The following is a 14,188-nucleotide window of genomic DNA, read 5'->3' on the forward strand; positions in this document are numbered from 1 at the left end:
CTCTGTCAGAGAAATTGAGAGTCGCCCATAATACGAGCCGTCGAACATCGCACGCGTTCAGATGCGCTTCTGCGGCCGTCTGGAGCGCTCTTCCTTCCGATGTTAGGAAGCCACTGGAGCTATGCACTTTTAAGTCATCTATATTGTGTTTAGTTTGTTGTCCTTCCTCCTTACCTCTGATTGGCATGGTTGGCTACGTACGGCGTGAAAGAAGTTCAACATACATACCACTGTTAATCTATTGTGAGTGGAGTGGTGGTACAGTGGTTAGCATGTGCTGCCTTGCGAACTCAATGCTCCAGGTTGATTCTCAACCACGGCTGATATCAGTGGCAAGTTCTCTTTGAACCGGGCCTGCCCTTCCTGCTCCCAGTCACCAACTCGCACTCACCAGGGTGGTGAAGTATGGTCAAACAAACCCCATCACTGACATGGCATTGGGGAAGCCTTCATCCAGGAGGGGATTGATAATGGTTGGAATACATTTTGTATTTATTTTATTCTCCTGCAGTGTAAGTTCACCGCACCTTGTCTTAGGGCTCTAAAATAACCTCGTGTTTATTTGGGTGCAGCATTGTGTTCAGCCTGGCACAACAACAAAAAGCCACCACGAACACCGCTGTAATCTCACAAATGAATGTTCGCTATTTCTGAGGTTTCTCCTGGAATGGAGAAGAAGAAAAAAAACTATTTGGAGATCATTGGCAATTTACAAAAGCCGCAAGTGCAGTAATGCGCAGAGCGGCCAGAAAAAAAAAACAACGCGTAACCGGATCGCTTTGCTATGTAAGAACGTTTTTGTCGGTCTGTACGGCAGATTGAAGATCAAATTGGCAATCTCTTAAGAGTGTACAGTGCCTCCCCGTTTGAGTCCAAGTTTGGTCAAAATCTGTATGTGCGGTTTTTATTTCAGCTGTGCCGACAAAGAGAAACAAAATAACTCTCCGGCTGAGTTCATTACTGAAGTAAATCCGCATTTCCCTTCAAAGGAATGGGTTGTGTGTGTGTGTGTTTGTGTCCGTACATAAATTGTGGCACTGTTGCGTTACGAGCAGCGGTGTAGCGGTGATGGCACTGCGCTTCGAGCCCAGTCACCCGGGTTTGTTTACCAGCCACAGCTAACATCACCGCTGCGAGTGATGTGCGAACCGATCCTGGATCTCCTCTAGGTTGACACGGCGTAAAATGAGTACCTGATGCTGCGTGTAGAACATCAGCACTGGTGACACAAAGGTGGCCGGGCGTGGTTCTGCCCACACACCACCTCCTTGTGCCGCTGCGTGCCAGCTTGCGGAGGTGCATTGCTAACCGCACTTTGGCTCAGCAGTCTACGTAAGCTGTAGAAAGCCGTATACAATTAGACGTTATTTGCTCGATGCTAGGCGAATACTTTATATTTAGCAGAATATATTACATGTACCACTTTGAAACGCGTTGTTGGGAGCTTGGCGGTTATGGGGGTTATCGTTCCGCGTTTTGAGCAGCGTCCAAATTTAGCGCTTACTCAGGGGACGTGGCATAGGAATTTGGAGGCACGAGCTTTGAACAATGTGCCTCATATTTTCGGGGTTGCGGGGGGGGGGGTTGGCTTTGGGAATCTCTCAGCTTTGAATCCAAGGAAATTGAGTCTGATTTTTAGACACTCACCGCCCGGTCACTCGACATGCACACAAGTGTTCTTGGTCAGCGGTCGTATCGCGCGTGAATTAGGATAAACGACGGTTATTGAAGTAACGGCCAGGCAGATGCGAGCCCCCCCCCCCCCCCCGTTGCCTTGAATCGATTCCTTAAAACATCTTAATAATTTATTCTGAAGTCGGTGGATCCTACCACTATCTTCAATGTCATGTTGCAACACGGTAATTCCTAAACTCCTCTTGGTTCTTTCGGTAAAGTCATGTAGAAGGGAAGTAATAAAATAATAAAAATAAAACATAATAAAATAATTCTCACGACGTTTCGGCCACAACACAAGCAGCCGTCCTCAGGTGAAGACCAGGTCTGTCGAGGCTTTTATTACTTCCCTTCTACGTGACTTTACCGAAAGAACCAAGAAGATGAATCCCTGCAATCACGAAAGCTTTAAATCGAAATTCTTAAACTGTTTTGGTTTTTGTGGTTGCGACGCACAACGCTGACGTGATTTTTGTTCGGGTTGCGCGACCTACGTGTCGTTCCGCACGATGCCCCCGACGTTTCGCTCTCCGCGACCGGAGCTTCTTTTAAGGAACTGAAAAAGCTCCCGCCAGCACATGGAGGGAAATGTCGCGAAACGTCTCGGAGTGTCTCGAAACGGCGACTCCACATAGGACACGATGCCGAACAGCACTTTGTACAAAACGAAAAAAAAATCACATCAGAGAGCTACAATATTTTTTCATCAAAAAAATAACAAAGTACCCCCATTGCCTTGCAACCAGTCTTACATCGTGACAGGTCAGGTGTTACAGGCCTACGAAGGCTGTCGCGGTGGAGGGATGTCAACTACCTCACCTGGTATACAGGAGGTTGTGGGTTCGATCCCGACCCTGACGCCTGTATATTTGAAGTTTGCATGTTCTCCCCGTGGTCGCGTGGATTTTTTTTGCTTATTTGGCTGCTATAAATTTCCACGCGATAAGCCACTTGGTTGAGCTACCATTTGCGATGCCCTTTTCGCTTTTGAAAAAAGAGCTCTATAGTTCAGTGGGCCTTACCTGGTAAAAAAAAAAAAATGTTTAAACAGCTTAATAGTTTTAGTCTGACTGACAGCTCAGCTGCTGTGGTTTGGTTTTGGACTGAGTGCTACCACAGATTGCTGAGCATTAATAAAATCAGCCGAGCCATTTAGTGGTGCCCAGAATTCGTCCCAGGTTCGCATCGGCGATGTTTATCCTCTGACGAGAGCGCGAGCCAATCAACTCTCCTGTCTAAAGTGCATCGGAGAGGTCGCGTTCCAACTTCTGTGATGAAAACTTAAGAGATTTAAAAAAAAGAAGAAAAATGTGGCCCGTGTTGTTTGGGAGACTGGTATCGTCGGATGAATTCCAGTGGCGACTGTCGCCAGCAGTGTGGTTATTGCTCTCTCATGCGGGCACGATCGGGGTTTTATTGGCACCAAGAAAAAGATCCACCGGGTAAAAAGCGCGCGAGCTTGTTTCTATCTTCCCCCGCAGATTACCTGGGAAATTAAGGCCGTGCTTTCAAAAGCACTCTCTGAGAATGTCTCATCGCTGCAGGGAATGGGTACCCTGGTAACACGGTGCATTGTGGGATTGGGCAAACCAGTTCTCGGTGTGCTTTTTTTAGTCTTTCTTCTTCTGCTCCTTCCGAGTTTGTGCCTGCAGGGATATGCGTCTGTGGTCCGTGAGCTTTATGCGCTGGGCTCATTACTGTACGCGCTTTTACGCTTTAAGTGACAAATGATCTCCCCAGCGACGCCGCCCAGGAAATCATTTTACTCCTCCAACGCCGATTGCACAGAAAGAAATTAAAGAAATTGCTGCAAATAATGACTGCTTTAAATGTGCGGGTGGCTGTCGGTGAAAGCGGTGGAGGAGGGAGGGGGGGGCAGTACGATGGTTTTGACGAGAGCGTGTACCGTGCAGTTGAGCGTCGCGGGTCTAATTTCACCGCTCGGGCAGCGGCAGATCGCCCGGCTGTCGGCATTAATGCAGCAGCAGCAGTCCCGCAGGCCTGCTGGTCCACTCAGACAGCGCTCCAACTCGCCTTTCGACAAGATCAGCAGCCACAGCAGCAGCACTGCATTCGATGCAACACATCCAAGAATAATAGCAAGGGATCATGTAGGAAATCGTAAATGTTCCCAATACGTATTGGTGTTGGCAGTCGTGGCAAGTCCGTGTCAGATGTGGCAGTGCAATGTTACAGGTCAAAGGGGCTCTGCGATGGGAGGTGCAGGAATTTTAGTTTTTTTTGTGTTCTCTCTCTCTCTCCTTGGGGCCGGTAGGCAGCGGGAAATTGTGGAAGGAAGCTGGCATGAAGGCCGCCTTTGTCTACTCTGCGGAGAATTGTTTACGCTGGAGAGAGTGAGAGGAACGGCTTTCGAGAGGTCGTTATTTATTTATTTGACAAAAAACGTGTGTTTACAGTTTTGATGTAAAGAAAAAGAGGCGGTGCGCTGAACTCATCTCGGTGGCACAAGCGAAGCTTCGTGTTGTACGACAGCCACAACGCTGCAGCTCGCCGGACCTGTGACAAGTTGTGGTCCCCTTCTCGCGGTTCGATGAATTGTCATTGTTCCGACGTTCTGATTCTGTGCTTCTGCAATCTCTTGTGATGGCAGGGGGTTCCTCCTTTTTTTAAAATCCTTTATATTAAGTTCACTTGCTTGCTTGCGTGCTTGCTTGCTTGCTTACGACCGTGCAAATCTTTTGGTCGTTTTTTAACCCACTTCCCGTGATGCAATCGAGCTGACATTTTCCACACAGACTCGTTGTGCGAGACAATTAATGTCCGTGAAAAAAAGTTTTCAAAAATTTTACACTGTTTAGGGAAAACAAATTAAATATTTAATTACCAATTGCTTAATACTGGCAGACACTCATCTGACCCATAGGTGGCAGCCATCTCAAGCCAGAGGACGAGAAGACTCTAGCCGCCACGCATATAAAGGATTTATAGTGAAAAACTTTGTTTTTACGGGTTTACTTGTTTTCTTCCTATATACATTTGTGTTTGCACCCGCAGGACCCTTCGTACAACAACGATAATGTTTTTTTTTGGTCGAACGCCCTCGTGTTCTTAACCGTTCGCAATTCCCCATGGGCCATGGGAACCGCGAATCTTTAAGGCGACGAAGAGTCCTGCGGGTGCCGACACTGACGGCTGACTAAACCACCTCGCAACATTTAGAGCCACGAGTTAATCCGCTGCTGAACGAAGGCCGTCCCGTGCCGTGGCCCTTCGTGGGGTTGTTTGACCGTACTTCATCACGCTGGTCAGTGCGGGTTGGTTGGTGAACGGCGGTGTCCAGGATCGGTTCAGTTGTTACTCCGATTAGCACGGTTTAAGTTCGCACTCGTTACACGCAAAGTGCTTGCCACAAATTAACCACAACACCTCGCTAATCTCGTCAAGGAGCATAAACCGTCACACGAATTGTGGTCATCCTCGCAGCAGCAGCAGCAGCGGCTTTTGGCTAACCATCAAACAAAGATAGTGACCGCATCATGCCCTTTCAGATGCTCTTCTGCTGATGTTCCTTCTGATATCAGGAAGCCACTGGAGCTATGCATTTTAAAATCTAGTTTGAATTTTTTTTTCAAACAGTTGTTTTGTGTGTTTTCGTTGTTGTCCCCCCCCCGCATCTCCAATTATCACTGTTGGCTATATACGGTGTTAAAGAAGTTCAACATACAGACATTATCTTCTTGCTTTTTTCGGTAAAGTCACGTAGAATGCAAATAATAAAATAATAAAAATAAAACATAATCAAATAAATTCCCACGACGTTTTGGCCACAACGCAAGCAGCCGTCCTCAGGTGGAGAACAGGTCTGTCGAGAAGACAGACCTGACTTTACCGAAAGAACCAAGAAGATGAATCCCTGCAGTCACGAAAGCTTTAAATCGAAAAATACAGACATTACTTGCTACTGCTGTCATTGGTGGCCAGGAATGAATCTCAACGGGTTAATGAGCGCAATGCGCTAAACGCTGCACCACCACACCTTGCTCAGCTGCAGCGTTTAAGTGAACCGATTACACATACGAATTTAAAATAATTGTGTGTTTTCACGTGCACGATTTGGCTTTATTCGATGCATAGTTACGTGCCAAGAGGCCACGAACCAAAGAACCGAATCAGAACACACCACAATACATAGTCACATATGATGAAATAGCCTATGACCAAATCACTGTAATTGTGCCCAATCCCATCGGATCTTAACAGCTAAGCAGCATTGACTCTGCTAGTGCTTGGGCGGGTGACCACCAGGGCTTGCCAGGTGCTGTAGGTGGGAGGCTGCGAGGTGTGGCCAGGAGATTGTCGTGCCGAGCGTCACCTCTACGTGTTAATGTGCAGGGGTAGGGGGGGGGGTGTCTTCTCCACTTACTCATGTTCCCTCGCACAGATTGACAAAGTCATTTGTTTAGAACTGATTTGTGTGTGTTTAGTTTGCTGTGTCCCCCCCCACACCGTCCCGCACCTCCGATTAGCTTGGTCGGCTACGTGCGGTGCAAAAGAAGCTCAACGTGCGTATACGTGAAGCCAGACAATTCATGAATGGAATTGGCAAAACCATCCCAATGCAACATGGCCCTTGTGAAAGGGGGGGGGCGGGGGGGAGAGTGTTTAGGCTCCCGTGAGGCGTCCCCCGGGTAGAGTGATTAGCTCTAGATTTGAAGCTTTCGTGACTGCAAGGATTCATATTCTTAGGTTTTTTCGGTAAAGTCACGTAGGTAAAAAATTTAAATTAATGAAAGTTAAATAAAAATAAAATAAAAATCACGACGTTTCGGAGGCAACACAAGCTTCAGTCTTCAGGTGGAACCGTCACAGCACGATATCTGTATCAAGTGAGAGAAATACCAAGAAAACAGTCCTTGTATATATACTGGTTGAGGGTGGGAGGAGCCAAGGTAGGCCCTGAATATTATTTTTTTGTGAGGTTCGGTGCGGCTGAAGCAAGCTGCTACGTGACTTTACCGAAAAATCCTAAGAATAAGAGTGATTAGCGTCATTGCAGATGCGTCGGTGTGCATCGTTTACCTGAATGTGGCTGCCTCTAAATGGGGACGAAGCCAAATCTAAAACGCTGGTCATGCACGGCAGGCCGATGAGCGGGAGCGTTGGTGGGTTACAGGTGAGGCAGATTCTCCTCTCTGTTGCAGTAAACATCTCTTTGCCGTGGCACCCTTTAATGTTTAATGTCAACGCATTTAATTAACGTTGATGTTCATCAATGATCATTCATGCTACTGGCCTGCTCAACCCGGAAGGCCAGTATTCACAGCAGTATGACTGTGGTAATGGTACGTTTTAACGTAACTTTAAGCGGCGTACATCGTTGGTGATATTCACACAAAAATGACTTTGCCTCCATTACAGGTGAATCCGATTAGACCATTTTTCGTTTCATTCTCTCGGCTGCCTCGGTTTAACCTTCGCAGGTAACAGCCAACTCGAACGATTTGACCTTGTTAAGGGAGGTGGCTAATGGGATTTAGAAGGTCAACATTTAAAGATTGGGACAATGTGTCTTTTGCAATGATAGTTGTGAGGAGAAAAGGCAGATGGATATGAAATTATTTCAGTGCAGTTCTGAGATGGCACAAACACATAATACGATAGTATTATCATCATTATCATTATTCAGCCATGTGTGTGTGTGGAGTACTTGAATGGAGTAGTTTGTGTAATGGTTATGCTAAACACAACACAAGACACTAATCTTATACCCGTTTCCAAATTCGGAGCACTTAGTCGAGCTGTGTGCTGCTAATTCGACAGCCAGAAACAAGTGTGTGCCTGCCAACATTAAATTATAATATTTATGCACGCAAAGCTGTCTGCAACGGCAAACAATTTAACTTTATGCAGCGTCTAATTGCAACCACATCAGAACGCCGTACGAGGGTGAAGAGAACTACATTACGCGTTTAAATGTAAAATAAAACGTTGGAAACATCGCAAAGTAAAGATTTCAGTTGAAGCGATCTTAGGCTGTGCCAATTCCGAATGCAATGACGCAGCAGGAATATTCTAATAATTCTTCTTCTCAACCAATGGCGTGTGAAGTAAAATTGTTCATTGTAAAATATGTAGTGTGGTGGAGCGGTGGCGCAGTGGTTAGTGAACTGGGCTGTACACTTGCCAGTGCACCTCCGATTAGCACGGTTGGTTGCGTGTGGTGCGAAATAAGTTTGAGATGCATACAACCCACGTGAACACCAGTTGGTTGACAAAGGGGGGGGGGGGGGCTGTCATTTATAACAACTTCAACGTATATTTCGGCGAAACGCGCAATAATCCCCAACGCGCTTCGGAAATCGCGTCGGCATTGTCACAGCGCACGGCCGGCGGTGCCTCGCCACCGTCGCTGTTTGCGCGTATCGCGTCTCTTCATTTTGGGACGCGGCAGCGGAATTGTTTTCTGCCACTGGGGGGGGGGAGGAGGAGGAGCGCCTCTCCTCGCCCTGTTGCCCTGCAGCTGCGTGGCGCGCGGGATGCTGTCATTTCCATGCTGCTCCCTGCAACTTCCCGTTGGGTTACAGTTAGGTGAAGGCGGCCTTTGTGATGTAGACATCCTTTCCTTCTCTAGTACATCATCATCATCATCGTAATAATAATTAAAGAAGTACTGTACAGCACATATTCGATTAACTTGCCGGACGAGGGCGCGAGGGCTATTTGACCACGCTGGTCAGCGCAGGCTGTGAAGGCAGGGAGCGTGGACGCGTGAGCATAGAAGTACAGCACAACAATTTCAATTTGTCTGCACTGCTCTCAGCTGCCCACAACATAGCCCTGCAGTCACAACCTATATAGACCACCTGGTTTTTTTTCTCCCATGGTGGTGGCCACCTGAGCTTCTTTTATCACTGAATATATTCCAGGCCGCTGGTCGACTGGAGTAGGCACGTCACTTGTTGCCGCAGCCATGAGAGCGAGTGGTATGCTGGATATGGTGTGCCGGGAGTGGAAATATTTTCCGGGATCACTGACCCGGACAGACCCCCGGTTGATAGTAAGAGCTCGAGATCACTCATCCAAGCAGTACCCGGGATCTGGACGCTGAAGGGACCCTGTGACGATGCTTCGCCTCATCGATTGTGTTCATTACGCACACGTCGAATCGTGCGCGAGAGAATCGGTGTCTGTAACATTTCTACACGTCACAGGAAGATAAATGCGTTTACATAACCCGTGCAGCCACTAGGCATGCTCCGTTCACTGCCGTGTACGAGAAGAAAATATATATCCCTAAATCATGACCCCCGAGTCGTGGCAATTAATTTAAATGTGAAGAGAGAGACTCTTTACATGCCTGATTATAATAGCATGAATGGTTTTGATAATGAAGATGATAACAGCGATGATCACAAGGCTGAATCCGATGATAATGAAACCATTGATGACGACGATAGTGACGACGATGTTGACGATATCGCCGCCGATGCCCCCTCTTCCAGGCGCACAGCCGGGAGGAGTTCATGCACGAGCGTTATGGCCGCTACCGCCTGGGGGACCCCCTGCGAGCGCTGCAGCGGGACTGGGAGCTGGGCGAAGCCGGCGACGGGGGGGACGAGGGGACCCCTGCGGGGAGCCCCGGAGGGACCCCCGGGGGCTCGCACCACCGACTCTCCACGCCGGCGGCGCTGCTCGACACGGTGGTGCAGCAGTGGAGGAGGACGCGCGACCGCGTCACCGCACGACTCGCTGCCATCGAGAGCCAGCACTGCAAGGTGCGGCGTGCGTGCGCGCTCACGAGGTGGGGTCAGAGGTCGGATGGGCGTCGGCTCCGCTAACGGTTGGAGCTCACGCTGCTGGTGTGGGGCTTCCGTGGTTATTTGGTCAGTTGGTTAGTTGTTGCTCGCCACTGTTGTTAGCCATGGCCGGAAATCAAACACGGGCTGTTGGGTTGAAAGTGCCGTGTGTGAATCGCTCCAGGCGGTTGCTGCAAATTGACGCGCAGACAGACGGACAGTCACATTCTTTTTTTTTTAATGATGCCTTTTGAGCACATTCACTGAAACACGACATTTCCTAAGCCACACCCAATCCGTATTGAGTCACGTACTTAACTACATATTTGTGGATAGATTAGCAAATGGTGGCAGCCGTGAGCATTGTAATTGGAGATATGTGTGTACATATAATTTTGGATTTATATAGTGTCGAAATGCCACTACATCGCAAGCCACCGCACAAGATAGCGGCATGCGGATCATGAGATAAGAAGAGGGGGAAATGTATTACTTTTTATTATAGAAGAGAGGTGGTCAGTCGTAAGTGGAGATTAAGAGAAAGTTATTTAATCTGGGTGTGGGAGCCGACAGCACGGGTGGCTGGGTAACAGAAGCTCCGCACTTTGTGGACAGCGGACTAGTGGTTTACATTTGCTGGGATTCATCAGTGGAGTCGGGCTTTCTGTCCGCAAACGTGAAAGTCTAACTGAATGTAATAGATAATACAAATGAGATGGCACAAATAAGACAGAAAAGAGACAGTTGGTCGTGATATATCATTTTATATTTTATTTTATATTTCTACCTACGTGACTTTACCGAAAGAACCAAAGATTAAAGAGACAGGTTATTTCATCAAACAGTGTGACTCCGAATTATGACGGTTCGTCACGTCATGGGGGAGTGGTTTGTGAATTGCTTCACGCCTATAAACCACTTTAGCATGTGTCGAATTGTTCGCCCCTGTCTCGTAAAGCAGTGGCGTTAGTCATAATCAACGTTTTTGGGTTTAGATCGCGTTATTTATAAATGTGTCGTAACCCTCCACCACCCGACACGGCCAATCAGTAAAAAAGTGTCACGTTGACAAAAGACAAATAGTTTCACTGCTTTAGCCCACCGGTGTGTTGAAGCGTGAAACCACAACATTTACAATTTGAGTAGTACAACGTTTCGCTGGTAATTGCATCCAGCATCATCGGGCAATTCGCCAGAATGGTCGTACTCAAATTGTAAATGTTGTGGTTTCACGCTTCAACACACCGGTGGGCTAAAGCAGTGAACTATTTGTCTTTTGTCAACGTGACACTTTTTTACTGATTGGCCGTGTCGGGTGGTGGAGGGTTACGACACATTTATAAATAACGCGATCTAAACCCAAAAACGTTGATTATGAATAATATTGGTCGCGAAAGCCTACGTGTTAAAGTGGCGTTGGTGTCCAATTTGTCAGCACGTACCCATCTGGGCGCGGGCTAAACTTTAACTCTGACAATCCCCCGGTGTACGTTGGTGATGTCATATTACGACTATCGACAGCAATCGCTGTGGACCTTGAGCTCTTTGGGACTCGTTCCAACAGAGTTTTCCCTTCGAGACAGCAGGCCATGGGGGTCGTGGTTAAACACAAAGTGAGTTATACTGCATTGGCAGTGGTGCACAAACAAACAAACACTCCCAGCTTGTAACGCTATGATAGGCGATGCTTCGGCAAATGGAGCTTATTTATAGTGGCTGTGCTTTATTATATTATAATGTAGGTAACTGCTGTAGTACCAGGGTCAGAAAGATAGCCTATTATATTTCTTATTTTTAGGTGAATGTCTTAAGTGTCCTTGCACTCTTTTGTCCGTAAATACTTTTTTTTTCTTGAATGTAAGCCGCAGGAGGGAAGTGGCGTGGGTGTTTATTACCGCACCGCGCCCTCCGAATCCGGCAAACCTGAATTTGATTCCCAGCCACGGCTGACATCCCAGCTAGTCCCCGAGACCATCGCCACACCCTCACCCGGTGGCTTTTGCCAAACCGCACAGGAACCAGCGTGGCGAAGTACGGTCAAATAGCCTCCATGACCAGCGCGGCGTGGGAAGGCCTTCATCCGGCAGTGGATGGAAAAGCGCAACTCTTGCTGCGATTAATACCGTTAATGTAGTTATTGATTTTGAACAAAAGCTGCGTATCATTCATGGCCTAGTCATTGAGTGCGGCGCGTTGAACGAAAGTGTTAGGTTTACCACGGGACGAGAGAGAATGCAGTGGGTTTCACGTCGAGGTAACAGAATACAAAGGAATGTCTAAACACTCCACGGTGGGTGTCGTGTTGTTTGTAGGGGCGAGGCAGTTGAGTGGTCGCGCAGACAGGTAGTAATTTTTTTTCACGGGAGAGAGAGTGAAAAAAACACCCCATCCAAAGTGTTGAAATCGTGGAAGCACGAGACAGCCCCGGAGCGTGTCTTAGCCAGACTCGGCAATAGACAATGGAGGAGAGGTACGTCATGAGATTTACACAGGTTTTCTCTTATGAGCAGACTTCGACAATTATTTACCCAGGAGAGCCTCGCTAGGTCACAAGACCCTTTTTTTTTAAAGGAGGTTCCACATTGGAATGTTTGTCCGATTCAACGAATGAGATATACGGCTTCATAAACCACTGGACATCCGTGAAACTCCTTGAAATTGGTGATAAAGAGCTTCATAGCTCATCGGATTCCCTCCAGGAATAAATAAGGAAGCAAAAGTCAAACATAAACGCACGTGAAGTCGTCGGCGGCGGCGGCGAGCGTGTGCGAGTTTCGTCGCCTCGGCCGTTTCGCGCTTCTCTCTCTCGCTCTCTCCGCAAGGCGCCGCCGTCGCACGTTCCCGCAAACGACTCACTCTGCTGTCGGATACAATCGAGCTCCCAAGCCCTCCGCGAAGCGACGCGGCATTCTAAAACTTAGTTCCCGTGCGATTAAACTGATGAGAAGAGGGCGGCGTGGGGGCGCAGCTGACATCGTCGCCGTCCGACGAGGCGCCCGTGTCGCCGGCGTTGTACCAAACGGTCACCGGTGCGCGTCCGGTGCTGCGCTGCCATATCTGGGGTGAAGCACCGAGTCTCCCTACCTCACTTGGCATGACGTCAATCAACGTAGATCGATGATCCCACCGCTCACCGATTCACTCCAGCCTCTCACTCTCTCACTCACTGGCCATTAGTTTCCTCCAAATCACTTTTCCTTATTCACCTTTTTACCGCTGCTAACATGGTTACTGTTCAGCGCCCGCTTAACATTTTCACGGCGAACCCTTGCGGTGGTGAAGCCGCTCGCGAAAGGAAAAACCGTCGGTGCTGAAGTGAGCGACTTCGCATCTCAAATGCAAGTCCCTTGACTTCACAGGTGGCCTGTAAATTGTTATGATCTGGCTTTACTGTCTGGCTGGTGCCGATCGGTCAGTTCGGCGTTGACTAAGTTGCAGGCTCGGGTTTCCCACGCGTGGTTTTAAGGCACTTTGCGTGTATAACTTCATTAAATAAGAACCGTCAGATTTTATTATTGTGGCTCCCTTCATCAATGCCCCGCTGCATTTGAGGCCTTGCTATGCCGCGACATAGGGGCACCACGAAAGCGATACAAAGACTCCCTGAAGAAGTCCGTCACTGCTTGCTGCATCGATCACCGTCAGTGGGCAACACAAGCAGCTGATCGCAACTACTGGCGGCACACAGTCCACCAGGCCACCTCCTGCTTCGAAGATACCCGCAGGGCCCGTATGGAGGACAAAAGGAGAAGGAGGAAGAACCATGATCCCTCAGCACCCATCCCAGATCAGACCTATGCTTGCAGCTGTTGTGGCAGGACCTGCTTGTCCCGCATAGGCCTTGTCAGCCACCAGCGTGCTTGCAGAAGACGTGGATGTCCTTCCTAGATCTTCGTTCGCGAAGCCAAGCCATGATGATGATGCTGTGACCACGCCTGTCAGCTCGCGTTGATGACACGGAGAGGCTCCCGGGCTGCTGCCTGGGATCTTTTTTCTTGCCACCGATGTTAGCCGTGGCAGGGAATCAAACTCAGGTGGCCGGATTTCGGAGCACAGCGCGCTAGCCACTGCGCCACCGCTCCAGCCCCAGGTCGTCATTGTACGTGGCCGAATTCCGCGATTCAATTACAGAACGTATTATTTTTTATTATACATTGTGGCTTGATGTAATGGCCCTGATTTTAGTTAGGTGTCAAGTGAACCCATTGCACATGATGTTTGTGAAATAAAAAATACATTAATTTGTACATTACGAAGTTTGATGCATGCATTGCATCGGTTGCCTTGGACCAAATCGCCCGGTACATGCCCGATCTCATCAAATCTCGGAAGCTAAGCAGTGTCGAGCCTGGATAGCGCTTATATGGGCGACCCAGCATGCACAAAACAGGCTCTCATAGGCTGCTGTAAATCTGGCTGTGACGGTCCCACCTGATGACGGAGACTTGTGTTGCCTCCGAAACGTCGTGATTTATTATTTTATTTCTATTATTAATTATTTTTATTTATTTATTTTTACCTACGTGACTTTGCCGAAAAAACCTAAGAGTATGCTGTGCAGCTGTTCAATGTTGTCGGCAGCAGAGGGCAGCGCAGCAAAAGCCACTGTTGCACTGTACATCTATGCTCCCGCATTCACCAACCCGCACTGACCAGCGTGGTAAGGCAAGGTCAAATGGACCCCCTATTGTGGCCCACATGGCGTGGGGAGGCCTCTCATCTAGCAGTGGATTAACCAAAAAGGGCTGTACAAGGGC

At 48.3% G+C, this 14,188-nt stretch overlaps 1 protein-coding gene across 1 annotated transcript in view; it reads left to right on the top strand.

Moving 5' to 3' along the window:
- LOC144943731 (CTTNBP2 N-terminal-like protein) overlaps positions 1-14,188 on the top strand; it is a 47,295-nt gene that overhangs the window by 15,642 nt on the left and 17,465 nt on the right. Inside the window, 1 exon segment of the mRNA XM_078871510.1 lies at positions 9,138-9,410. Coding sequence (XP_078727636.1) covers positions 9,138-9,410 — 273 coding nt within the window.

Source organism: Lampetra fluviatilis, chromosome 32 (genome assembly GCF_964198595.1).
Source record: "Lampetra fluviatilis chromosome 32, kcLamFluv1.1, whole genome shotgun sequence".
NCBI lineage: Eukaryota > Metazoa > Chordata > Hyperoartia > Petromyzontiformes > Petromyzontidae > Lampetra > Lampetra fluviatilis.